This window comes from Hyla sarda, chromosome 2 (assembly GCF_029499605.1).
Source record: "Hyla sarda isolate aHylSar1 chromosome 2, aHylSar1.hap1, whole genome shotgun sequence".
Lineage (NCBI taxonomy): Eukaryota > Metazoa > Chordata > Amphibia > Anura > Hylidae > Hyla > Hyla sarda.
Window position 1 is genome coordinate 289054967 of NC_079190.1, and position 26272 is coordinate 289081238.

The 26272-nt window shown below is 42.7% G+C and overlaps 2 protein-coding genes across 3 annotated transcripts in view; both read left to right on the forward strand.

Moving 5' to 3' along the window:
- The window catches only part of GPATCH3 (G-patch domain containing 3), a 29371-nt gene extending 12704 nt beyond the window's left edge, over positions 1–16667 (forward strand). The window contains exons 5-6 of the mRNA XM_056557402.1: positions 15314–15441; positions 15712–16667. Of these exons, the coding sequence (XP_056413377.1) occupies positions 15314–15441; positions 15712–15877 (294 nt within the window). The 3' untranslated portion in view covers positions 15878–16667. The remainder of the gene's footprint in view (positions 1–15313; positions 15442–15711) is intronic.
- A 5946-nt stretch (positions 16668–22613) lies between these two features.
- GPN2 (GPN-loop GTPase 2) overlaps positions 22614–26272 on the forward strand; it is a 32007-nt gene continuing 28348 nt past the window's right edge. The window contains exon 1 of one of the 2 annotated variants that reach the window (XM_056557412.1): positions 22614–23122. In XM_056557412.1, the coding sequence (XP_056413387.1) occupies positions 22700–23122 (423 nt within the window). In that variant the 5' untranslated portion in view covers positions 22614–22699. The remainder of the gene's footprint in view (positions 23123–26272) is intronic. The other variant, XM_056557411.1, reaches the window with a different exon arrangement.

Consider the following 26272-nt stretch of genomic DNA (forward strand, 5'->3'; position numbering starts at 1 on the left):
TGGTTGTGCTATACTGCTAGCACCCACCTAAAGCAATCAGGATCAGAAATAACGGTTTACCACCTTTTTTTTTAGATGTCATGATAAATAGGGATCAGAAAGATGAGACAAAGGGATGAGCTTAATATCCCAAGAAAGATCAATAAATTGAGGGCTAATTTCAACTATAATACAATAAACTACCATAGGTACTCACTAGGTGCCAATCTTTCCCATTCATCAATGCATGAAATACCAGTGCAATCCAATGTGGTCCAGCTCGCTCCACCAGTACACCCCCGACACGGATTCGCACCCAGCCCGATGCAGATAAATCCAGTCGAAAGGAAGCAATCCAGCGTGGGTGAATAGAAAATCCAGACTTTATTGACTCACGGTAAAAGACAGACGCGTTTCAGGCACATGCGCCCTTCGTCACTGATGTCATTCTTCTGAACAGGTGTCAGTTAAGTACCGGACAGGTAGTGGGTGGAACATTTCTTCACCAATCACACTACACTGCATCCCCTGACACAAGCGCAGAGGGAGGATCCTGATACAATACATAAATTAAAATGCAAGTAAAAGTACAAATGCTAAAACAGTACACTTGTAAGCGATGTTACATTGAATGGCTTAGATACAGCATGACACAGTAGCATAACACAATGAATTCATAAAACCTACAAATATAACATTTGTTATTGAAAGCTCTGTTTTTTTTTATCAAACGTGTATATGAGTGCGGCGTTAATAATGGAACAGCAATTCTTTTATTTTTTTTTTTCCAAACGAGTTTATTGAGAAAAAATTAAAAATAAACCAGGTACATGGCAGTACATGAAATGACAGTGTACAACATATTCAATGGCCTTAGGAGGCCGGGAATAAATCCGGTTAGGAAATTAACACAAAACCTCGGTAAAGTTAGGCATAACAAGAAGCCAAGAACAAATATAAACATATTAGGAAGTATTGTGAAATAACCATAGCAATATGCGTCAAGTTCTCAACAGAGCAAAAGGCAAGGCACAGAGTGGTTATGAGGAAGGGAAAAAACTAGGATTATCACAATTAGCGAGCAGCTGCACCTAATCCCTGCACTTGACAGGACACTATTGAGGTTACGAGAAACTGCAAAGAATCAAACAAGCAGCTAAACAACAAAAGGAATAGAGAGTAGAGGAAAAGAGGGAAATGGAAGCAGAAATCAAGACAAATAACAGGGAGGAGAAGACTAGAGGGCAAGACCCGACCCAAGGCAGGCCCCCGGTCAGGACCCAGCATGGATTAAACAAAATTAGACCCCATCAGTTGGGCAGAGGAGCGTGTGAAACAAAGGAGAGGAGCAAAACTGAGTCCAGGAGAGCCAAGTGGCCCCATAATGGTCCACATCTGATGAGAGGACCGCCAGAAGCTCCTCCATGCGTTGGACTCCAGAAACCTCAGCTACCCATTCAGCCAGCGAAGGAGGATCTTTCCACTTCCGAGGTATAACCGTCTTGGCCGCCTGAGCAATTCTTTTTAAATTCAAACCTTTTACTTTGCACTTGTACCCAAGGTGAATTGCCAAAATGCTTCGCGTTCCAATAATTTTCGCCGCATGCAACTCCCACGAGGCCCTATATGGACACGCTCTAAAGTATATATCTGAAAATAATTAGTGTTTCCACCATGAATAGTTTTAAAATGTAAAGATGCCTGCGATCGGTTTCTGATGGCATTACTGGTTATTGAGATGTTCCAGCGCCCTAACTCTCAATTTCCTCGCGGTTGAACCTACATATTTGAGTTGGCACTGTGAACACTCAATGACATAAATTACATTGTGGTGGTTACAATTAATATAATCTTTTATATGGTAATTTTGAAATACCAGTAACTTTATTATATACAATTACAAAATCCCCCAAAAAGAGGGGGGGAAAAAATTACACAATAAAAACCAGTATCGTCCATCTATCTCTTATGCTGTGATGTACTTGCAATAATCCCTTCTGACTACAGTGTTCTATACTATCTTGTTGCGTTCGCTGAGGCCAAGGGGCCCCATGGCCTCAGGAAGTGAAATCCTTTAGGCTTCTTTGATCGATAAACGCTGATGTCTGTCCATACCCTCCCGTGCGCACTCTAACAAGCGATATGAATGACAAGCCGCTTACGTCACCATTTCAGACTTCTTGCATATGCTGAATAAAAAGGGCTGCACTTATTCCAGTCCTGACAGCGCAGACCTCAACAAACGCAACGAGAGAGTCAGAATTATGACTTACCGATAATTCGTTTTTTTGGAGTCCACTATGACAGCCACCAGAGATGGTCCCATTGAACCTAACATAAACAGGAACAGAGCGTTTTAAAGCCCCTCCCACACATCCTCAGTGTTTTACAAATTACCCTTTAGGGACAGTATAAGATGAATAATTAAACACATCAATCAATAATTTTAATAATCAGGGGGGTATGAAGGGGCTGTCGTGGTGGACTAAAAAAAAACTAATGATCGGTAAGTCATAATTGTGACTTTATTCTTCATCCACCATGACAGCCACTAGAAAAATGCCAAATAAACTAATTAGGGAGGGACAATAGCATGCAACACTTTACAACCAAAAGAAAGGGCCTGGCTGATAGGTCAAGCCTATAATGTTTGAAAAAGGTATGGGAACTAGACCAGGTGGCAGCTCTGCAGATTTGGTCAATAGATGCAGCAGGCTTTTCAGCCCATGAAGCAGACATGGCTTTAGTAGAATGAACCTTCATCCCCTTTGGATGTGTAAACTTCCGAGATGACTGTTTTGAGCCACCTGGCAATTTAACTTTTAGAAGCTTTCTTGCCTTTATTAGGCCCCTTAAACTGAAGAAGTGAGTTATCTTGTCTCCAGGGGTTGGTTAGTTCCAAACATCTTCTGACGTGTAGTGTGAAAAATTTCCCTGATCATTCCTCGGGTTATCGCAAAAAGACGGATGTACAATCTCTTGAGATCTGTGGAAATTAGAAACCACTTTTGGCAAGAAGGCAGGGTCCAACTTCAGTCACTCTGTCATCCGGGGCAGTCATATAAGGTTCTCTTATAGATAAAGCTTGGATTTCTCAAATTCTACAGGCAGTCGTAATTCCAATTAGGAAAGCAGTTTTGAGTGTCAAGAATCTGAGATATTTGATTTCAAGGTTCAAAGGGAGAAATGGTGAGGCCTGAAAGAACCCAATTAAGATTCCAGGAGGGTGTTCGGATTGGAGTTTTAGGTTTGATTCCAGCTAAAGCTCTAAAGAAAAGTTTAATCCATTGATGAGCCGCGATTTGCTGACCAAACACTCCACCCAAAACTGCCACCTGGACTTTAAGGGTACTTAGCGACAGGCCTTTTTCAAACCCTTCCTGTAAGAAGTCAAGAATACATGGAATATCCTCTCCTAGCAAGAAAGGTATCACACTTTTCTACAACCTACTGAACAATAAGACGGAACCGAGTAGGCTACCATTCATGGATAAGTGGGAGACAGACTTGGGGGACGCATTCACGACAGATCAATGGCTGACTGCCCTTAGGCTAGTTAAATCCTCATTTCGCTCTACTAATCATAGAGAAGCAGTACTTAAATCCATTTACCGCTGGTATTACACTCCCAGTAAACTCCATAAGTTTAACCCTGACTGCTCCAAACTATGCTGGAGAAATTGTGGTGGAGAGGGGACTCTTACATATCCTATGGGAGTGTCCTAAACTTTCCTCTCTGCGGGCAGGCGTCACTTGTCTACTGAAAAGGTTCTTGGGTGTAGACTTTGTACTAAAACCTAGTTTAGCCAAACTGTTGATGGGTCTAGAGAACATACCTATGCACGCACGTACGGTCACTGCACACATCCTGATGTCCACCAAACTGATGCTTACCAGGCGATGGAAGTCGGTCGAAGTGCTAGACTTAATGGAACTGATTAATATGGTCAACCTACCTTGTAGCTATGAAAAAATGTTTGCATTAGCCCACTCCCAATTCAAATCATATCTTAAACACTGGAATTCCTGGATATCGAGCCCACACTGTCCACAAGTCGACACAGGCTAAATATCCTAAAGGATGGCCCTTTGTGGTCATGAGAAACAGCTGACACACACTGGTGCGATTGTTTCTACTTGTTCTATTATATTCTATGTATATTCGAACCTTTCATTTGTTCTCTATGGTTCCCGTGTTCAGAACTATAAGGGTTCTATTTTGCTTCTGCTCTTAGCTGGTCTTAATCACTAACATACTGTTTAGAGCCCGTGTTCAGTGCACAGTGAACAGTGTTGCCTACATTTAATTGTAAATGTTTGATTGCTAGCAATTACTGTACCCTTTCCTGGTGTACTTCATTGTATAACTCAGATGTTTGTACTGTTTTATTTAAAAAAAAAAAACTTCAATAAAAACTATTGAATAAAAAGAATACAGGGAATATCAATTTTGATAGATTCAATTCTTTGAGCGACCCATTCTACGAACTTCCTCCAGATCTTCATATAATTCTTAGATGTATATTTTTTTTTTCCTGCTTTTTAGAAGAGTAGCAACAACCTTATCAGATAAACCCCTTTTTGTTTTAAAAGGGACTGCTCAGAAACCAGGCAGAAAGCTGTAGATTTTGAATGCCCTGATGACACATTGGACCCTGGGGAAGAAGATTGTCCATTAGAGGAAGAGGGTCATCTATTGCTAGGCTCTTAAGTAGGCAGAACCAGACCCTTTTTGGCCAAAAAGGGTCTACAAATATCACTTGAATTTCTGTCCCGGATTTTTGCTAGTTATTTTGCAATAAGAGGGATTGGAGGAAATGCATAGGCAAGGGAAAAGTTCCAAGTTTGGGCCAACACATCCACCGCCTCCGGATTGTCCCTTGGATACAGTGAGAACTTCCCTACTTTCATATTCTTTCGGGATGCAAATAGATTTATGCAAGGAGATCCCCACTTGTTTATTAGAGACTGAAAGACCAGAGGGTTGAGAGACCACTCTCCTGGGTCCAATGTCCTCTGACTTAGAAAATCCACCACCAAATTGCAGGTTAGATGAACTACCGTGATGGAGGCTACATTCCTTTTTTGACCAGACAAAAATTCTTCAGATTGCTTGCAGAGCTCTGTGTTTTGTGTCTCCTTGATGTCTGATGAATGCTACTGCTGTAGTATTGTCTGAATACACTTTTATGTCCCGATTTATTATCAAATGCTTGGCAGCCTGTAGGGATTCCCATATTGATCTCAGCTCCTTGTAATTTGAGGAAAACTTTTCCAGATGTGGAGGCCACTGACCCTGAAAGTAATCCTTGATTTTTACGTGGGCTCTCCAACCCCAGGCGCTGGTGTCTGTTGTTATAATTATCTGATCTGGGTACCAAAAAACTCCCTCCTTCAAGTTTGAATCCCTGAGCCACCAGTTTAGAGACTTTGACACCCTGGGAGTCAACTGAAATTTATTTTCCAAAGAGAATTGGGTTTTGTCCCAAACCACTAGAATTTGTGCTTGCAGCATTCTAGAATGGAATTGTGCCCATTGGACAGCTGGAATCGTGGAGGTCATTGATCCCAATACTGACCTGGCTTCCCTTACTGGCACAGTTAATTTTTTTTTTTTCTGGAATTTGGAATTTGTTTCTGAAGGCAAACTATATACATTTGGAATGGTTGTGGACTTTTTTTTACAGAGACCAGAATCCTTTCCTGAAACTTCTTTCTGTGGTTGGGTATCAGGTCTGGATTTTGTAGACAACAAATTACTTGATGTTGATGCATTTAAGAGCTCTGGAGAACTTGCTAAAATCAGGTCATCCAGATATGGAATTCTAACAATCTTTTAGTCTTAAGAAGTCAATTACTTCTACCATCAATTTTGTGAACAGCCTGGGGGCTGATGCAATTCCGAATGGAAGGGCTACAAATTGGAAGTGAAGAATGTCCCTGTTGTAACAAACTGCAAATCTGAGATACTTCTGGAAGTTCACATGAATAGGCACATGGAAGTATGCGTCCTTCAAATCCAACATTATCATAAGAGCCCCTGATGAAATCATTGGGATTGCCGTTTTTAGAGATTCAATCTTGAATTTTTTGTACACAATAAACTTGTTTAGAAATTTCAAGTTTATTATAGTATGGAAAGAGCCATTTGGTTTCAGGACTAGGAACAGGGAAGAATAGTGACCCAGGCCGTGTTCAGAGTACGGAACTTGAGAAATGGCTCCCAACTGCAGTAGATTATGTACACCTTCTAACATCCTGTTCTGAAGAAGAAAAGAAGCCTAGTTTGAGACTAGAAATCTTTGAAGCGGGAGAGCTGAAAATTCTATCCTGTAGCCAGAGTTTATTAAATTCAGGATCCAGGTATTTGTAGTAATTTCCTTCCACTGCGGAAGAAAAAACTTTAGTCTCCCTCCTACCTGCCTCCCGTCATAGTTTTTTGGCGGACTGGGAAGGGTTAAGGATAAATTATTTTCCTATGCATTGGGATAGCTCCGTCTCCCGGATTTCCCCTTACCTCTAAAATTGTTTTAGAGGGCCCGTAGATAAATTGCCTTCAGTGCCCTCTGTCTGATTTAGATATCGGATCCTCTTCACGAGAGTCAGAATCTACCACCAGTTTAGGTTTTTTAGATGGTGGCTGAAAATCCCCTGACCTAGGCGGCACACTGGGGTCCAACAATACTCCTTGATTTAGAGTCATAGGTGTAAATCCAGGGGTGATATGAGAAGTATTACTAGGTAAGTAACCAGTAGCAACCGAAGCAACATTAGCAGGAGGATCAAACTAACAAAAGCCAGAAATATATTAACAGCAGAAGGAACATTCACAGAAGACTGACTGCTTGAAGTAGTAGGATTTAAATTACGGTAAAGCCCTCCAAAGATGCTTGATAAGTGATCGCATATCTTCAGAAATACACAGTTTCTCCTCTTGTACGACTTTTTAGATATACAAAGCTTGCACATAGCTTTATATGCATCAGGTAATTTAGCGGAACACATCACACTTTCGAACTTTCGTTTTGGATTTTTGCGAAGGTTCCTTATCTCCATAAGAAAAAAAGGAGCCGCATAGAAGAGGCTAAACAAGAAAAGTATTTGTGGCAAAGCTATATGCAGGAAAATACTCTCAGTAGCTGGAGAAACAAGCTGCCCCATAGGATCTACCTTGGAGGAAGCCTGTGAGTCCATGGTAGCTACAGCACAATCTTAGATAAACACACTGAATTTCCTACCTTTATATAAACAGGAATTCTAATTTTGGTGCCCTCTGATGTCACTTCCGCCCCGACGTCACAGCCCGGAACTTCCAACACATGTGCCCAGCTTCCCCTGGACCACAATCGGAGCTGCACGCAGCAGGAACCGGCCAGGGGGAAACCAGAAACTGGAAGCTAACAGGAGACCGCAGCCCCCGTCTGATTAGCAGCAGACAGCCCGCATGGAGCTCCACCAGCACCGGAGGTACGAGCAGCCCGCACGGGTCACACAGGTCGTGGATACATTTAATGTATCCTAGTGTGGGGACATATAGCTCCACTGGAGAGCAGTACCCCCACACTACCCGGAGGCAGAGAAGACCACTTCTCTGCGACCAAAGGAGGATAAAGGATTAGAGAGCCTAAAAAGGACCTCTGTCCTGTACCTAATAGGAAAAAAAAATATTAAAAAAACATTAAAGGGAAGGGGTGGGAGGGGCTTTTAAACTGTTCCTATTAGGTCCAAGGGGACCATGTCTCTGGTGGTTGTCATGGTGGACAAAGAATAAAAATGTTTTATTGTAAGTTTGCTTGTTCGTTTTTGTTTTTAGAGAAGTTTTTTATCTTACATTTTGTCTGTTTGTATATGTGTTACTATTACTACTTGGGGTCATAGGCTATATAACATATCTTCTAACATGATGACGAATGGGCCAGTCGAAGCACCACTGCTGCGTGCAACGGCACAGTCTCCCACTAAAGTAACCCCATCGCCGAATGTTTGTCTGTCCTGCACTTATGTGTGTACCTTATTTTCTTGAATAAACTTTTGATGCAATATCAACTACATGGTGAGTCCCCTATTTACCTCTTTGTATTCTGGACTTCTGTGACTCAATTGTATGTGTTTTGTCATTTATATTTCATACCTATTCTTTGACCTCAAAGCCTAGGGAATTTGTTATCAAAAAGACTAAGGGGATATAGTGCACTACAGGAGCATATGCATATAAATCTGCTCACATGGTCTTGATGTATCTATGAATTGCTGGACTTTAACCTATAGTTCCGGTCATACTCATAACCCCTATATCATGCGTGCATAAAAAGTAGAAATGGCCATCACCTATATTACACCTATGTGCTGCTGGACCATATCACAAACATCTTAAACCATATATTTGTAAGCACAGTATACCCCCTATATGGTTCAATGTGTATATGGTGCCCATGGACCTAAAAAAAATCAAGGTGGGTCTACAAATCCAGGTGGGAGTCAACCAAAAATGAGACCACAATGTACTCTCCATTAATGGACAACTTGCCACTAAGTTGTAAAAAATATGTCGTACAAGGGGGTGAGATGAACTACCACTATACCACATTTCATATATTATTTCCAGGACAATTCTATGATTTAACCAATCTTCGAAAACCGCTATAAATGACCAACCTATTGTCCAACTGCTGTCCAAGAAACCTTTATTCGCTATTGGTAATAGATAAGGGGAGGTCTCAAAACCAACATTAGTCTTCATATAAAGGCTGTGTAGATTTTCCAAAATAGAGCTATATACAAATTGTAGATTAACTACATTAGATTACATGGAATGGAACATTACCCTAAAGCACTTTAACCAATTGTGTTTTAAGGATGCCTCTTCACGCAGTACCTTCTTATTTAATTCCCCTTTCCGGGGGCCCAATTTAGGTTGGACAGATTCTCAAAAATTGAGACTGGAAACCTCACCACCTTGTATATCCAGAAAATGCCTGGCTAGGGGAGTGTCAGCACGTAAATCTCTGATATAGTAAATCATATTCCTTCTTCTGTACTCTATGGATCTCAGAGCAGTTGCAACAAGCTCTCAGATATTGGCCTGTGGGAATACCCTTCTTAAAGGGGTACTCCGGTGGAAAACTTTTTTATTTTTTATCAACTGGTGCCAGAAAGTTAAACAGATTTGTAAATGACTTCTATTAAAAAAAAAAATCTTTATCCTTGCAGTACTTTTTAGCAGCTGTATGCTACAGAGGAAATTCATTTCTTTTTATTTTTTTATTTTTTGTGTCCACAGTGCTCTCTGACACCTTATGCTCATATCAGGAACTGTCCAGAGCAGGAGAAAATTCCCATTGCAAACCTATGCTGCTCTGGACAGTTCCTGACACTGCAGAGGTGTCAGCAGAGAGCGCTTTGGACAAGACGAAAAATAAATTAAAAAATAATAATTTCCTCTGTAGCAAACAGCTGCTATAAGGTACTGGAAGGGTAAAGATTTTTTTAATAGAAGTAATTTACAAATCTGTTTAACTTTCTGGCACCAGTTTAAAAAAAATAAAAAAAAATTCCACTGGAGTACCCCTTTAAGGCGAGCCAGGTGAAACCTGGTCCAAAAAACATTTCAGATGGAATTTGATTTATTATATCTGAGATGGCCCATTGGTACTGTAAAAAGGTATTACATATGGCTTGTACGAAACCTGCGAGATCAGAACAAAAAAATTATTCAGTACATAGGGAACTATTACTGAATAATTACCAGGTGCAACAGATTTTGATAAAATATTGCCCCTTCCCCCCATTTGAGGGATATTGTGACACAGTGCCATCTGTGACTTATCATAGGTGGCAGACCCTTAGAAAATATCTGGTAGGTAGCCGTTATTTGGAACCTGTGATTGAGCCCTGCTAGGGCTGGGCGGTATACCGGTTCATACCGAATACCAAACTTTTTGTGCTGCACAATATGAATTTTAACCCATAACACAATACCGGTTTGGCCCCTCTCTCTCGGGAATGAATGAATTATCAGCCCAGCGCTGTGCTGTTCTCACATCGGGGAACTAATCATATGTGGCCCGCGAGCATTGTTCTCCCCCCGCAATTATCAGCCCAGAGCTGCGCTGCCCCCATCGGAGTAAATACTCACATATCACCCGCAAGCGCTGCCCTCCTCTTCCTCCTGTTTGTTGCGGCCACCGGTGCTGACACTCTATACTGTGCGGTATCCCTATGCCCGGGTTGCAAAAAATAAACAAAATAAACTTTAACTCGCCTCCCGTTGGTCCAGTACCGACCTCACCTGCTACTTAGTAACTGGAATGTCAGACAGCCGTCAGCCTATCACCGGCTGCAGCGATGCTCCGCCTCGGCCGGTGATGGGCTGAGTGCACTGTCATGTAAGAAGCCAGCCAGAGCTCCTTACATGACAGTGGGCTCAGCCTATCACCGGCTGAGGCGGAACATCGCTGCGGCCGGTGATAGGCTGACTGCTGTCTGATGTTCCCGTCCCCAGTGTAAGGCCGATGTAGGAACGTGCGTTAGTTTATTTTGTTTACCTTTTGCAGCCCGGGCATAGGGATATAGCTATAGAGTGTCAGCGCCGGTGGCCCGCAACAAACAGGAGGATGAGGAGGGCAGCGCTTGCAGGTGATATGTGAGTATTTACCCCGATGGGGGCAGCACTGGGCTTATAAATAATTTAGGGGGGGGGGAGGAGGAGGAGGAAATACCGTTATATATCGTGGAACTGCCAAAAGATACAAAAATACTGTGAGCCCTGCCTTAGGTCCTGTATGGTTGGCTTGTATACCCTTGTGGGAGTTTTTTCTTTGTAAGTTCAGAGTAAATGAATTTACAAATACTGTAGACTTTCATAAATATACAATCAGAGATTTTAATTGCCAAACGATGGGGTTGGTTTATGAGGATGCCCAAATCTCCAACAATCTGTATTGATGCCGTGATCAATACAGATCACGGCATCTGCGGCAATGCGCATGTTAAAATAGATGATCGGATCAGCCACACCGCTGCCGCGGGGATCCAATCATCTGTAATGGTGGCAGGAGGGGACCTCCGGCTGTCTCCTCCTAAGATCTAGCAGACCAGAGCAAAGGATAGCCGATAATACTGATCAGTGCTGTGTCCTATACATAGCACTAAACAGTATTAGCAATCAAATGATTACTATAGATCAGTGGTTCTTAACCTGGGTTCGATCAAACCCCAGGGGTTCGGTGAGTCAGTCCCGGGGGTTCGGCGGGGGAGGTCGCAACAGGACAGACAAACCAAGCAATTGCTTGGGGCCCCGAGCAGAGCCGGTGTTTGCCCGTCCTGTAGCGACGGGGCAATTCCTCCCATCACTATTAACTCCCTGCAGCCCCGCGTTAAGTTTAAAAACGCAGGGGCCGCCGGGACATAGCGCGCGGAAGTCACTGACGTCCTGTGCATGCGCCCATGGAAACGAAGGCGCAGAGGACCGGAGGATCGAGAAGGAGGAAGACACGCGCTAGCCAGCTTGGTAAGTGACCAGCGGCACGTCCTCTTCGGTGCTCCGACCACCGGTCCCGAGACCTACTGCTATAGCCGGAGCGTTGGTCGGAGCACTGAAGTGGGCAGTACACAGGCATACAGCCTCCAGCCATACACTGTATATGGCTGGAGGCTGTATGTCTGTGGTCTTCAACCTGTGGACCTCCAGATGTTGCAAAACTACAACTCCCAGCATGCCCGGACAGCCGTTGGCTGTCCGGGCATGCTGGGAGTTAGTTTTGCAACATCTGGAAGTCCGCAGGTTGAAGACCACTGGCCTACATAATATGAAGGAACACTGCTTGCCTAATGTGGGGGGAACACTGCCTGCCTAATGTGAGGGTGGGGACACTGCCTGCCTAAAGTGGGGGAACACTGCCATTGTTGCGAAATAGCTTATACCGATATTCCAGTATAAATTATCGGCTATCAGCCTGAAAGTTCACAGATTATCAGTATCTGCCCTAAAAAAATCAAGATCGGTTGATCCCTAATATAAATGTACTGATGCCTGATGCAATTACCATAATAAACACTGATTTAGGGGAGATGGTCCAGCAATTCATATATACATCTCGTGAGACCAGATTTATATCCATATGCTCCCAGGGGTGTGGAAATTTTATAAAAAAACTACTTGTCCACGGGACTAAAATGGAGCAAAATCTACTTGTCCCTCATGACGATCCACTTGTCCGGCCAATTTTCGCTTTTACGCTCTAATTTTTTCCTCCTCGCCCTATAATAGCCATAACTACCTACTATAATGATACCTTTTAATTTTTCAATAACATTCTCTGAACCAGAAAAAAAAAAAAAAAAATATATAAAAAAAAAATATATATATATATATATATATATATATATAATATTATATTAAGGGAAGTGAAATTTAAATAGTAAAAGATAATTTCGCAGATTTGGTGGTTTTTCTTTTCTGCGCCATTTACCTTGTGGTTGAGGTAACATGTTAGTTTTATACTTTAGGTCGGCCTGATTACAGTAATACCAGATTTGTCTCGTTTACGTCGTGTTATACTAATTCTGAACTTTTTCTAATTTTTTGAATTGCCATTTTTTAACCCCTGTAGCTTTATTTTTTTTCCGCATACCAGGCTGTATGAGGGCTCATTTTTTGCGCCATAATCTGTTTTTTGTATCGGTACCATTTTGGTATTGATCTGACTTTTTAATCGCTTTAACTTTTTTTCTGGGATATTATAAAAATTGCAAATCTGTGGTTTGGTATTTTTTTACATTTACCGTACGGGATACATAATGTTATATTTTAATAGGTTGTACAATTACGCACAAAGCGATACTAAATGTTTATTTTTATTATATTTACATGTTTTTATATAGGAAAAGGGGATGATTTGAACTTTTAACATGGAAGGGGTTAATGCAGCGGTCTTCAAACTGTGGCCCTCCAGATGTTGCAAAACTACAACTCCCAGCATGCCCGGACAGCCAACGGCAGTCCTGGCATGCTGGGAATTGTGGTTTTGTAACATCTGGAGGGGCACAGTTTGGAGACCACTAGGTTAATGTGTCTTTCAAACTTTTATTAAAACTTTTTTTTTTTTTTACACTTTATTAGACTTATGAGGAATCATTAGATTCCTCATACAGATGAATAGAATTCTATTGAACTCTATTAATCTGTGTGCTCTGTGATCCATTGATAGAGCCTAGTCCAGCCAGGCTCTATCAATGACAGAGCCGGGACAGCAGGGAACAGAGGTAAGTCCTCCGGCTACCTCCATAGTGGATCGCCCCCTGCGATCGCGGTGCTGGGGGGGCGATCCACCCCACTAGCCCACCAGGGAGCATTCACATGTCCCTTTAGACACCGCTGTCAGCTTTGACAGCGGCTATCCAAAGGGTTAATAGCCAGCCACGGCGATCCAAAGGGTTAATAGCCAGCCGCGGCGATCGCCGCATGCTGGCTATTATTGGCGGCCCCGGCTACTGGGAACAGCCGGGGGCTGCAGAGTATGGAGTGGGCAGGAATCCCGAGCCCGCTCCATACTCCCCTGTGAGCGCCGCAAGCATCTCCCCTTGCAGACGTGCCTCCTCCCCTCAGCTCTCTGAATCTACAGCTGGGGGGGGAGTGAAGGCAGAGGATGCAGGTCTGCACGGGGAGCAAGAAGCCACGCCCCCTCATCTCCCCCCGCACATCTGGAGAGCAGGGGAGAGAAGACAAATACACAGCTTCTCATCTCCCCTGCTCTGCTTCGGAGGACACAGGCTGCAGAGTCGGGAGCCCGCTCCATACAGACTGCAGATCGCCACCGTACTTGTCAGGTCCGGCTCTGCTTGCCCAAAGCCGGGCTAAGGGCCGGACAAATTCACCTGCCCGAAGCCCAAAACTGCTTGTCCCGGGCGTCGGGCGATAGGAATTCCACATCCCTGTGCTCCTGTGATGCACTATATCCCATTGTAGTCTCCTTATCAAATTCCCTAGGCTTGGCCTGAGAGGTCCAGGATAGTTATAAAACATAAGCGTCACAAATCATATGTAATTATATGGTTAAGTTTTGTGACTTATTTATTAAACAATTATTGACATACACCCACCACAGTCCAACAGTGTCCATAGGGGAAAGTAGATAATGTCAGCGTAAAGAAGTGAGTTCTTGCGTGAGTGATAGAAGCTTGCTGTCATGGGCACTGGAGCACTAGAGTGACTGGAATATGTATTCATGCATTGTGGAGGGTGCATATACTTCAGACTCTGGCAGTCCAAACAATACAGGTTGGTACACCTGATTTGGTGAAATCTGAGAGATCAGTTGGCTATGAGAAATGTCACTCACTCAGTATTATGGAGGGGTTTGGTTGCCTTTTATTAAGTCCCTGTGGATTGGTTGTTTAGGGATAACACCGACCGTCATGACATCATAGCAGGTTATAAAACCTCCACCACGGCAATCTTGTGGATAGAAGTCCTTTACCTCTTGACAGAGCCACTGAGTGTGGTAAAACATGTCGAGAGGGCTGAGATAAAGTCATTTTAAAGAAGTGCTACGAAAGAAAAGGAGAGACCAGTACCTGGAGGGTAAATTATTGTAAGCAAAACCAATAGGTTGCCCCACTGGGCCCATTTGGGCAACCTATTGGTTTTGATTTTAAATAAGTAATCTCCCAACTGGTTATCAGGATTATTCTGCAGATAATCCTGAACTATTTACAGGTAGTTTACCTACCTATTGTAGTTTGTCTTGTAGAGGGAGATACGCAACCCAGTACTATAGGGGGTGCCATATGGTTGTCAGGGCCACCTTTTTCTTTCTTTATCTATTGTTGTGCTTTTTTGGGCATGGTTTGTGTGCAACTCTCATAGAATATAAAAATATGAAAGTGACCACTTTCTCTTTCTATTAACACCCTAAACTCTTTATAGTCTGATTCTGCAGTAGTACTGCACCTCTCCTTTTCACACATCTACTAAATATATCAAGGGTACTTGCTGCCTGCATATTTGTTGCCACTGAGTTCTGCAAAAGAGCTGCAGAAACTAGGTGTACTAGATCAATATCGAATGTAATATACCCATGTTCTTATACTGGGAGAAGCAATAATATGATTTCCCCTAATTGGAACAGTTTCTGTTTTGTATAGTATGTTTGTATGATATTTAAAAAAAAAAAAAAAAAAAATCTTTTACAAGACCCTTTTTTTCAATGGCTTGGTGACTGGTTGACTTTGCTTTTAAATGCTTTTACCTACATCTTCAGTCCAGTACTGTGACTTTTGAGATTCAACACAGAAAATGTGAATAACACATAAAGATGCTTATTTACTTTTCTAGGGAGTTGGACGAAAAGTAATGGAACATCAAGGCTGGACTGATGGAGAAGGGCTTGGTTCAAGCGGAAGAGGCATGCCAGAGGCTTTGGAGAATGAAGGACAAAATCCAAGATGCAAATATGGCTTTGGGTAAGGGTCTCCTTTCTCATTTTTACTTCTCTTCCTTACTCCTGATTTACTGTAAGGGAAGGGTCACACACAGCCCATCCCCAGCACATGGAGCTCTCTCTGCAATTGCTCTGTGACTGACTGCAGCGCATTTACAGCTTCAAATATGCTGCGGATGCACTGTGTGTGAGACCCTACCCTAATTGTACATAATGAATTCCCTAATATTTAATTTATAAAAATATGGAGTGTATTGAGAATAGTTTGTAATTCTTCGTTTTGTTTTCATAGGTATCATGGAGAAAAATTGGCAACTTTCTGTCCAAAACAGAAGAAGCAAAAACATTACATTTCTACAGTGTATGATGAACCGCGAGTGGAAGACTTGGGGGATACGTTATTGCGTCGTCAGCCATTTACGACTCTGAAACACCGCAACAACCAGAGCTCTCTTTAGAAGTTTATGGACCATAAACATTACAAAAACAGACCGCAGTCTGGATGCTGAAAACCTATTTAGGGTGGCCAAACTGGAGCATTGTAATGTGAACAGTAAAAATGATCTATCACCATGATATGCTGCCCTCTTAAAGGACAGTATATTTTAGAAACTATTTTAGTGTACTGTAAGACTAGATGGTGCAAAGAAATATTGTGCAATTTGGCTGACAGCAACAGAATAAGGGTCTGCTGTATTCATGAGGGGATCAATTCTCCTTGCCCCCCTCATCCTTAACTGATAACTGTTGTATATCTGTCTTTCTACCTGCCTTTATACACAGCAGCCATCGAATATAAGGGGGAGGTAGTAAAAATGTATTATGTCATGCGCTTGCTGTAGTCTCTTACTTTATATTAATCAAATGGCACAGTATTTGTGTCATGCAGTCCTTAGAGCGGCATATCATGTTGACAGATGAAAAACTATTAAATAAAGACAACCCCTATCAGTGTGCCTTACTAGGTTTCCCTCAAGCCCGCCAGACCTGCTGTGTACGAGCAAGACCCATTTTGGCAGACTCTGGCTATCCAAGTTTACAAGGATAGTAAAATATCTGTATAGTAAATTGATGGAGCTGTATAATGAAAGGGTTGTCTTTAATAAGACAACCTCTGTAAGTGTTGCCTGGTTTTCTCTTTATGCTGTAAATGAATAGACACTCAGGTTATTTTATACTGTTTTATCATTTGTAATGTATTTTTGCTGCAGATTTACATATTTTACTTATTTATTAAATTTGTGTGATTTAAACACTTTGTTTTATTTAAAATATGGTATATTATTTTTCATAAGATATACATATTCTTATTTAGCTGAATCCTGATTCAGTTGGATGCAACTGGAAGGAAATCTGTAACTATAAAATGCTGTCCATTCTACAAGCATCATGTTAGAGAGCAGGAGGACCTGAGCAAATTGAAATGTCATTTTGTAGGTAAAGATTTGGTATAATTTGTTACCTATTGCTTGAAAGCTCTGTTTATTAAGGAATCCAGTCAGTGGAGTTGCTCAGTGATAGCCTTCCTTGTATGAGCATTCATACAGAAATAGCGGTCAGTCATTGTGTAGGACTGCCTACTTTGTTTGGATAGTGCAGCATAGCCTATTATTAGAAAAAAATGCAGTTTCTTGTGTATGCATTTTGCTTACCTCTTTTTGCTGATGTGGCAGGCATAGGATAGGCTCCATTTTTGTTGTGGGTTCTTTAATGCAACCTACATTTCTCATAAATCCTCTGGCTTTAGTTAGGGATTTTGATTATTGCACCTGGTCACCTCATCAGGCCGCTAGGGCTGGAGATCGCTCAGGTTAACTTATTAGACGCCTATGTGGGTTGGTGTCACTCTTGAAGTTTTTCTTTTTTAATTAGTGTGTTTTATAGAGAAATAATGCCATGAGGAGAAATTAATTTGACCCATAACACAATTGATGTGTTTTATAAAGATTTGAAGTCTTAAGGCTTCAGATCCCCCTCCCCTTTAAAAAAAAAAAAAAAACGTATTTGTGTCTACGACCTATATTTCTCTTAAAAGTACCTTTTTTTTTATTTATTTGCCATCATTGCTCAATGTGGTTTCTGTCCATGCAAAGGCATGGGGCGTATCCCTCTCTTCTCTTCACTGTGACTCCTCCCCCTCCTGCACATCTGTTCAATTGCATGTGCGGCCTTGTTTCAGACTTTGCATCAGGGTCTCAGAAGCTATGTTATGCCTCTGTTCTTTTGGCCAAGGCAAAGATGGGCTCTTAATTCAGATGACAGCTCTATATAGTCCATCTTGACTATTTTAGAAGCTACCAAAATGTGAAGATGTATGCAAGATGAACTGCTTGTTCATTATCAATGTGAATGAAACTACTTCAGTCTTGTGCCTATATACACAGGAGGATTTTTTTTTTTTAAACTCCGAGCCTAAGCTAACATATGTTGCCCGACTTACAGCATTTTGAAGAAGACTGCTCAGGGACCAGACCTGTGACCTAAGGCACAGGAAGAATTGTATTTATTGTTGCATAAGATCCATTTCTTCCAGGGGAAGCTCCAAAATCTGTGACTGACAAAGGGGGGGGGGGGGGGGGGTATTCAGCTTGAGTATAGGTAGATAGATGGATAGCCAAGTCACCATGAAGTTTACTGGTAGATCTTGCACAGCCTAAGATTAGATCTATGTATACTGCTCAAAAAATATAGGGAACACTAAGATAACACATCCTAGATCTGAATGAATGAACTAATCATATGAAATACTTTCGTCTTTACATAGTTGAATGTGCTGACAACAAAATCACATAAAAACTATCAATGGAAATCAAATTTATTAACCCATGGAGGTCTGGATATGGAGTCACACTCAAAATCAAAGTTGGATCAGCCTGTAGTGTGGTTTTCTACTTTGATTTTATGTCCTTAAAACAAGTCAAAATGAGGCTCAGTAGTGTGTGTGGTCTCCATGTGCCCGTAGGAACTCCCTACAACGCCTGGGCATGCTCCTGATGAGGATGGTCTCCTGAGGGATGTCCTCCCAGACCTGGACTAAAGCATCGCCAACTCCTGGACAGTCTGTGGTGTTGGTGGATGGAGCGAGACATGATTTCCCAGATGTGCTCAATCAGATTCAGGTCTGGGGTACGGGCGGGCCAGTCCATAGCATCAATGCCTTCCTCTTGCAGGAACTGCTGACACACTCCAGCCACATGAGGTCTAGCATTGTCTTGCATTAGGAGGAACCCAGGGCCAACCACACCAGCATATGGTCTCACAAGGGGTCTGAGGATCTCATCTCGGTACATAATGGCAGTCAGGCTACCTCTGGAAAGCACATGGAGGGCTGTGTGACTACTCCACACCATTATTGACCCACTGCCAAATCTGTCATGCTGGAGGATGTTGCAGGCAGCAGAACATTCTCCACGGCATCTCCAGACGTCTGTTACATGTGCTCAGTGTGAACCTGCTTTCATCTGTGAAGAGCACAGGGCGCCAGTGGTGAATTTGCCAATTTTGGTGTTCTCTGGCAAATGCCAAACGTCCTGCACGGTGTTGGGCTGTAAGCACAACCTCCACCTGTGGATGTCGGGCCCTCATACCGCCCTCATGGAGTCTGTTTCTGACAATTTGAGTGGCCACATGCACATTTGTGGCCTGCTGGAGGTCATTTTGCAGGGCTCTGGCAGTGCTTCTCATGCTTTCCTTGCACAAAGGCGGAGGTAGTGGTCCTGCTGCTGGGTTGTTGCCTCCTCCACATCCAGCCTCCTCCACATCTCCTGCTAATTTAAAAGGTAATTCGAAAAGTTTAAATTTTTTTTCTTCCAACCGTAGAGATACAGTACAGTACAGTACAATACAGTACATACCCAAGATATAAACTCTGGCCACCCCATTTGGTTCAATTGTTCAATTGCTTGTTGAAGGAGAAATGCGGCAACAAACTTATTTAACCTCCCCTGTGCCTGGACTGCAAAAGCAAAAAAAAATTGTTATTCACCTGCCTACGTTCCCCCTTGATGCACCGATATTGGCGTTCCATTCCTCCAGCGCTGGTCGGGTCCCTGCTTCATAGGCTCGGAAAATCACACTGCGGTCAGCGTATCGCCGGCTGCAGCAATGTCCCGCCTCGGCGGAGTGCACTCTCATGTAAGAAGCCGACCACAGCTTGCTGTTAAAATTCTCTCAACTTTTAGATGTTGTTTTTATTGTGTTTATCTGTTCCCTGCCGCAAGTTAAACGGTTATTTTGGTCTCCTCCCGGCCTAGCAGGAGACCAAACTCAGAAAGTGCGTGTGGGGCATGGTGAGGCACAGCTCTCGCAGGCTTCAGTGATGTTGCGCCTGCTGGGGAACGCCCACTTTCTCTTGCCAAGAGCTCGCACAATGTGAGCAAGGGGAAAGGTATGATACAGAGCTTTTAAAACTTAGAAAAAATTTTAAGGGCAGGAGGGGTGTTAGGAGTAGCTAGCGAATATAATCTGGTGCCAAACAGGCTAGTCTGTGGTCTGAGCATTTCAGAAACTGCTGATCTAGTAGGATTTTCACCCCTAACCATCCTTTAGGGTCTATTCACACGGCAGAATTTCTGCTTGCGGAATCCCGCCTCAAATTAAAGCCCATTGACTTCTATGGGATTCTGCACTCCCATTCACACTTCTGAATATCCACTAGCGTATTAACACAAGCGGAAATTCAGAAGTGTAAATGGGAGTGCGGAATCCCATATTTGAGCTTTAATTTGAGGCAGAATTACGCAAGTGGAAATTCTGCTATGTGAATAGACCCTGAGGCTAGGTTCACAGTACAGAATCTCCAGGCGGAAAAGTTCCATCTAGAGATTGAGTGCAGCCAGCACTGACTGAATTAGTCGGCGCTAGGTCCGCTTGGTCATTGCCGTTCCCAATAGATTGCAATTAGTTCCGCGAGTATATCTGCCTGAAGAATAAGCACCACCATTCTTCAGGGGGAAATTTGAAAGTGTTTACAAATTCTGCTTCAAAAATTACGAAGTGTGAATTGGTGGAAGGAAAACCCATTGTCTAGCTTGTACATCTTAGCAAGCAGAATTTCTGTCTGCAATTTCAAAGCGCAATTGCAGGCAGAAATTCCAAAGTGTGAACTTAGCTTAAGGGTTTACAAAGAATGGTCAGAAAAAGTAAAAATAATAAGTGAGTGGCAGTTGTGTGGATGAAAATGCCTTGTTGATGTCAGAGGAGAATGGGCAGACTGGTTTGAGATGATAGAAAGGCAACAATAATCCAAATAACCACTTGTTACATTTGTTGCAGAATACCATCTCAGAATACACGTTGAACTTTAAACCAGATGCGCTACAGCAGCAAAAGGTCACACAGGGTGCTACTCCTGTCAACTAAGAATAGGAAACTGAGGCTACAACTGGCAAAGAGTTACCAAAATTGGAAGACCATTGAAAGACTGAAACAACATTGCCTGGTCTAATGAGTTTCAATTCCAGCTTCCACATTCAGATGGCAGGGACAAAATTTGGTATAAACATGAAAGCATGGATCCACCCTGCCTTGTATCAAATATTCAGGGTGGTAGTGGTGTAATGGCATCGGGGGCATTGATTGCGTCAATGCTGACCTGTGAGACCTATGGATGGGTCTAAATGTATATATTTCTATTGATATTTAGTCACTATATTGGGGATGCACTTTTTCCTTTGTTTTGGTGGTTTTTAATATAGACTTATTAAATGCTATGTTTTATGGCACCTCTAATTTTTCTAATGCACCATGTCACAAATTCAGATCATCTTAATTGGTTTATTGTACATGACAGTAAGTTCACTGCACTCCAATGACCTCCACAGTCACCGGATGTCAATCCAGTAGAGCAACTTTGGAATGTGGTGGAACAGGAGACTTGCATCATAGAAATAAAGCCATACAAATCTGTAGCAACTGTGCAATGCCAACATGCTGACGGAGTATGGATCGTCAGTGCCTAGGCCACTGATTGGCTGAGGTGATCACATGATGTTTACTGCACCGAAGACATCTGCTGACCGAAGACATCCCCTGCTGAACACCAGAGGTAGTACAGTGGATCAAAGCAAGAACTGAGGCGGAGGTAAGTAAAACAGTTTCTTTTTTTTTAACTTATTAAGGACGCAGGGCATACCTGTACGCCCTGCGCCCACTCCCCTGCAATAACGCGGGGTCACAAGCTGACCCCGCATCATAGCGGGGTGGTCGCAGCGGCTATCAACGGCCGGGACCCGTGTCTAATGCCGGCAGTTCAGTCGGGCTTATCGGGATCACCACAGTGTCCCGATCAGCTTACAGGACAACGGGAGGGCTCTTACCTACCTCCTTGCCATCCGATCTCCTATGCGATGCTCCAGCCTGGCTCACCAGGCTGGAGCAATTGAGCCCAGATAACACTGATCAATGTTATGCTATCACAGATAACACTGTTCAATGTTATGCTATGACATAGCACTGAACTGAAGAGTGCATGTAATTGCAAAAGGTGTAAATAAATAAATGAAAGGTAATAAATGTGAATTAACCCCTTCCATACTAAAAGTTGAAATCACCCCCCTTTTCCCAAATGCCATATAAAAAAATATGTAAACATAATAAAAATAAACATATGTGGTATCACTGCGTGAGGAAAAGACTAAAGTGCAAAAATGGAAAAAGCCAAGATGGACAATCCTTATTGGAAAGTTAAAAGCTCAAACAAAATACCCAAATGGGGGTGGATATAACTCATGTTATAGTATTTCTACCAACTCTGTCAGTTGACACAGCACATAAATCCACTTTTTTCTCCATTAAAGATGATAAAACGTAACTTTTAATTCATATAAGTAAGTAAATATGAGCGAAGAAAAAGGGGTTAAAAACCCAGAACTACTACACTAAAATGAATTCATGTGTACATTGTCGCCATCCAAGCATATATATATATATATATATATATATATATATATATACATACATACACTGTATTGTGGGGAGACTTATCAAAACCTGTGCATAGGAAAAGATAACCAGTTGCCCATAGCAACCAATCAGATTGATTCTTTCAGTTTTCAGAGGCCCATTTAAAAATGGCAGAAGCGACCTGATTGGTTGTTATGGGCAACTGGTCGCCTTGAGCAATGTGAGTGTAGCTCGCACTATGTGCGCTGTGTCGTATCACGCCTACAAGCTGAGTTCTGTACGTGACAGAAATACGAGCCTACGGAATCACGGCCATACGTAATCAGCCGGCTGCTCCCCGTGACGTCATCAGCGGGCGCCTTGTAGGAAATAGCAACATGGAGTCAGCGAGCGGAGGGAGTAAGCTGCCTCTTCTTGGTTTCGGGCAGGCGGTGATCGGCCCCCCCGGCTCCGGGAAAACCACCTATGTCCGTGCCATGCATGCCCTCCTCACCAGCATGGGGCGCCGGGCTGCCATCATCAATCTGGACCCGGCCGGAGAGGACGAGCCCGGGGCTGCGGTCACCCTGCAGGAGCTGCTGGGGCTCTCCGAGGTGATGTCCGAGCTACACCTAGGACCCAATGGCGCCTTGCTGTACTGTATGGAGTATTTACAAGAAAACCTGGACTGGTTACGGGATCGGCTGCTCAGCCTCAGGGGCACATACCTGCTGTTTGACTGCCCGGGACAAGTGGAGCTGTACACCCACCACCCTGCCCTGCCCAGCATCCTGCGACAGCTGCAGGCCTGGGGACTGAGGGTGAGGACAGTAACATTGTGTGAGGCAGGGTACACCAAGTAGATAGAAGGCCTTCACCCAGGTGTCTGTGGGGCTCAAAAAGATCTGGGCTTTGTGTATTTAGACCAGGGTGCCTCCAGGTGTTGCAAAACTACAACTCCCAGCATGCCTGGACAGCCTTTGGCTGTCCAGGCATGCTGGGAGTTGTAGTTTTGCAACATCTGGCGCCACCCTGGTTGGGAAACACTGGCTTAAACCAACCTCATCTTTATACATGATATTTACATTAGATATCTATTGAGTTTTGTATATTTTAAAAAAAAATATATATAATTATAGTGTATAGCTTCATTTAATATGCTATCCAGTTCCGGGTCTTATTTACTGGTTTGTGTTTTTCCACATCTTATTTGTTGCTTTTAAAGGGGTACTCTGGTGAAAAACTCTATTTATTTATTTAATTTTTTTTAAATCAACTGGTGCCAGAAAGTTAAACAGATTTGTAAATGACTTCTATTAAAATATCTTAATCCTTCCAGTACTTATTAGCAGCTGAATACTACAGAGGAAATGATTTTCTTTATGGAACACAGAGCTCTCTGCTGACATCATGAGCACAGTGCTCTCTGCTGACATCTCTGTCCATTTTAGGAACTGTCCAGAACAGCATATGTTTGCTATGGGGATTTTCTCCTACTCTGGACAGTTCCTAAAAAGGACAGAGATGTCAGCAGAGAGCACTGTGCTCATGATGTCAGCAGACAGCTCTGTGTTTCAAACAGAAAAGAATTTCCACTGTAGTATTAAGCAGCTAATAAGTACAGGAAGGATTAAGATTTTTTAATAGAAGTAATTTACAAATCTGTTTAACTTTCTGGCACCAGTTGATTTAAAAAAATCTAAAAATCACAGGAGTACCCCTTTAACTTTGTGATGTCATCACCATGTGACTAGTTGTTAATAGTATATAATACCCACGTGTTTATATTTGTTATGCCATGATTAAGGATCCCATCTTATCCGAAACACGTTGGCGATTGATCCGTAATAAAGAGCTCCTGATTTTACTTCATATACTGCGCTGGACATTCCTTCTTGTTGGAACCTCATCTTTATGGTCTATTAGGTTTCAAGTGGAACCAGTAATGTGGCTTGTTCTTCAGATGTAGGTCCATTCTAGGAGGTCAGGTTGCTGAGGCAACAGTACACTTCCAGGGAGTTCCTTGCATGGGTCTCAATAATTGACTTGTGCGTAGAACTCGCTGGGCGTTATACAGTTTCCTTGACAACCCGTTGCCCAACATGGACACTACTCTAAAGTGAGACTGCAATGAGATCAAGGAAACAGCGCAGCTGTGCTTACAACATGAAACAGCGGTCTGCTATATTTTGCCATTATGGATTTAAAGGAAATCTGTCACCAGTGTCGCCTGCACTAACCTGTCGCTACCAACAGGTGACACTGATGACAACAGTACTCACCTTGTCCCGTTCTGTGGCGGGGATCTTCGGTGATCTCCTCACTTATCTCCGCTCCGGGCACCCGGTTTGGGGCATGGGCGGAGCTTACTGACATCACCACTTATGTTTTCTCACAGCAGGACCCAGCAGGGAGCAGCAGAGGTGATGTCACTGAGCTCCACTCATGCCCCAAACAGCTGCTGCTCTCTGCTGGGTCTCACAGCAGCGGTGACGTCAGTAAGCACCGCCCATGCCCCAAGCAGGGTGCCCGGAGCAGAGAGAACGGAGAAGATTACCGAAGATCCCCACCACGGGACAAGGCAAGGACCTATGTCATCAGTGTCACCTGCGCTATCTATCGGTACAGACAGGTTAGTGCAGGTGACACTGGTGACAGATTTCCTTTAATGGCACAAAATTTTATTCATCCGGAATACACCCTTAATGGGATTGTCAAAACTTGTTTTGCTAAGACCCCCTCCGATTGGTAGAACAATCCCTTCTCTCCCTGTGTGTCTAGCTACAGGAGACAGATTGTATAGAGAATCAATTAGCCTGTCTACTGCAGCGAGAAGAGAGATTGGGAGATAATGCGTCGTTCATGTCAGCATTGGAGCTCTGTTCCAGGGCGCTATGTTTGCTGCATCTATCAAATAGCGGGACTTAAAGGGGTTCTCCGATGGAAAACAATTTTTTTTTATTCATATCAACTGGCTCCAAGAAGTTAAACCGATTTGTAAATTACTTCTCTTAAAAAAAAATAAAAAAAAAAATCTTAATCCTTCCAGTACTTTTTTTTATTTTTTTTTACTGTTTAACTTTCTGGCACCAGTTGATTTAAAAAAAAAAAAAAAAAAAAAAAAATTCCACTGGAGTACCCCTTTTAACCCCTTAACGACCACGGACGTAAATGTACGTCCTGGTTTGGCCGTACTTTACGCACCAGGACGTACATTTATGTCCTGTGTATGATCGCAATGCGCATGTTAAAATAGATGATCAGATAGCCCGCAGCGCTGCCGCGGTGATCCGATCATCTGTAATGGCAGACAGAGGTCCCCTCACCTGCCTCCGTCCGTCTCCCGGTGTCTCCTGCTCTGGTCTGATCGAGCAGAATATCGCCGATAACACTGATCAGTGCTATGCCCTATGCATGGAAATGATTGCTATAGATAGTCCCCTACGGGGGCATAAAAAAATTTTTTTAAGATAAGGTTAAAAATGTAAAAAGAAAAAAAAATGAAAAATCCCCTCCCCAATAAAAATTGTCAGTTTTTCCCATTTTACCCCCAAAAAGCGTAAAAAAAAAATAAATGTCTGAACTATCAAAATATGTTGTTAATCCAGTATGGTGAACGGCGTAAACGTAAAAAATAAAAAGTCCAAAGATGCTGCTTTTTTGTCACGTATTCCTAAAAAATTTATAAAAAATTATTTTAAGGCTTTATATATGCAAATGGAACACTAAAAATTACAGATGACAGCGCAAAAAATGAGCCCGCATACCGCCCTATATACGGAAAAATGAAAGTTATAGGTGGTCAAACGAGGCTGATATTAGATTACTGATTTTGTACAAAAAGTTTTAGATTTTTTTTTTTTAAGTGGTACAAGAATATAAAAGTATCTAGCCATGGGTATCATTTTAATCGTATTGACCCACAGAATAAAGAACACGTCATTTTTACCGTGAAGTGTACAGCGTGAAAT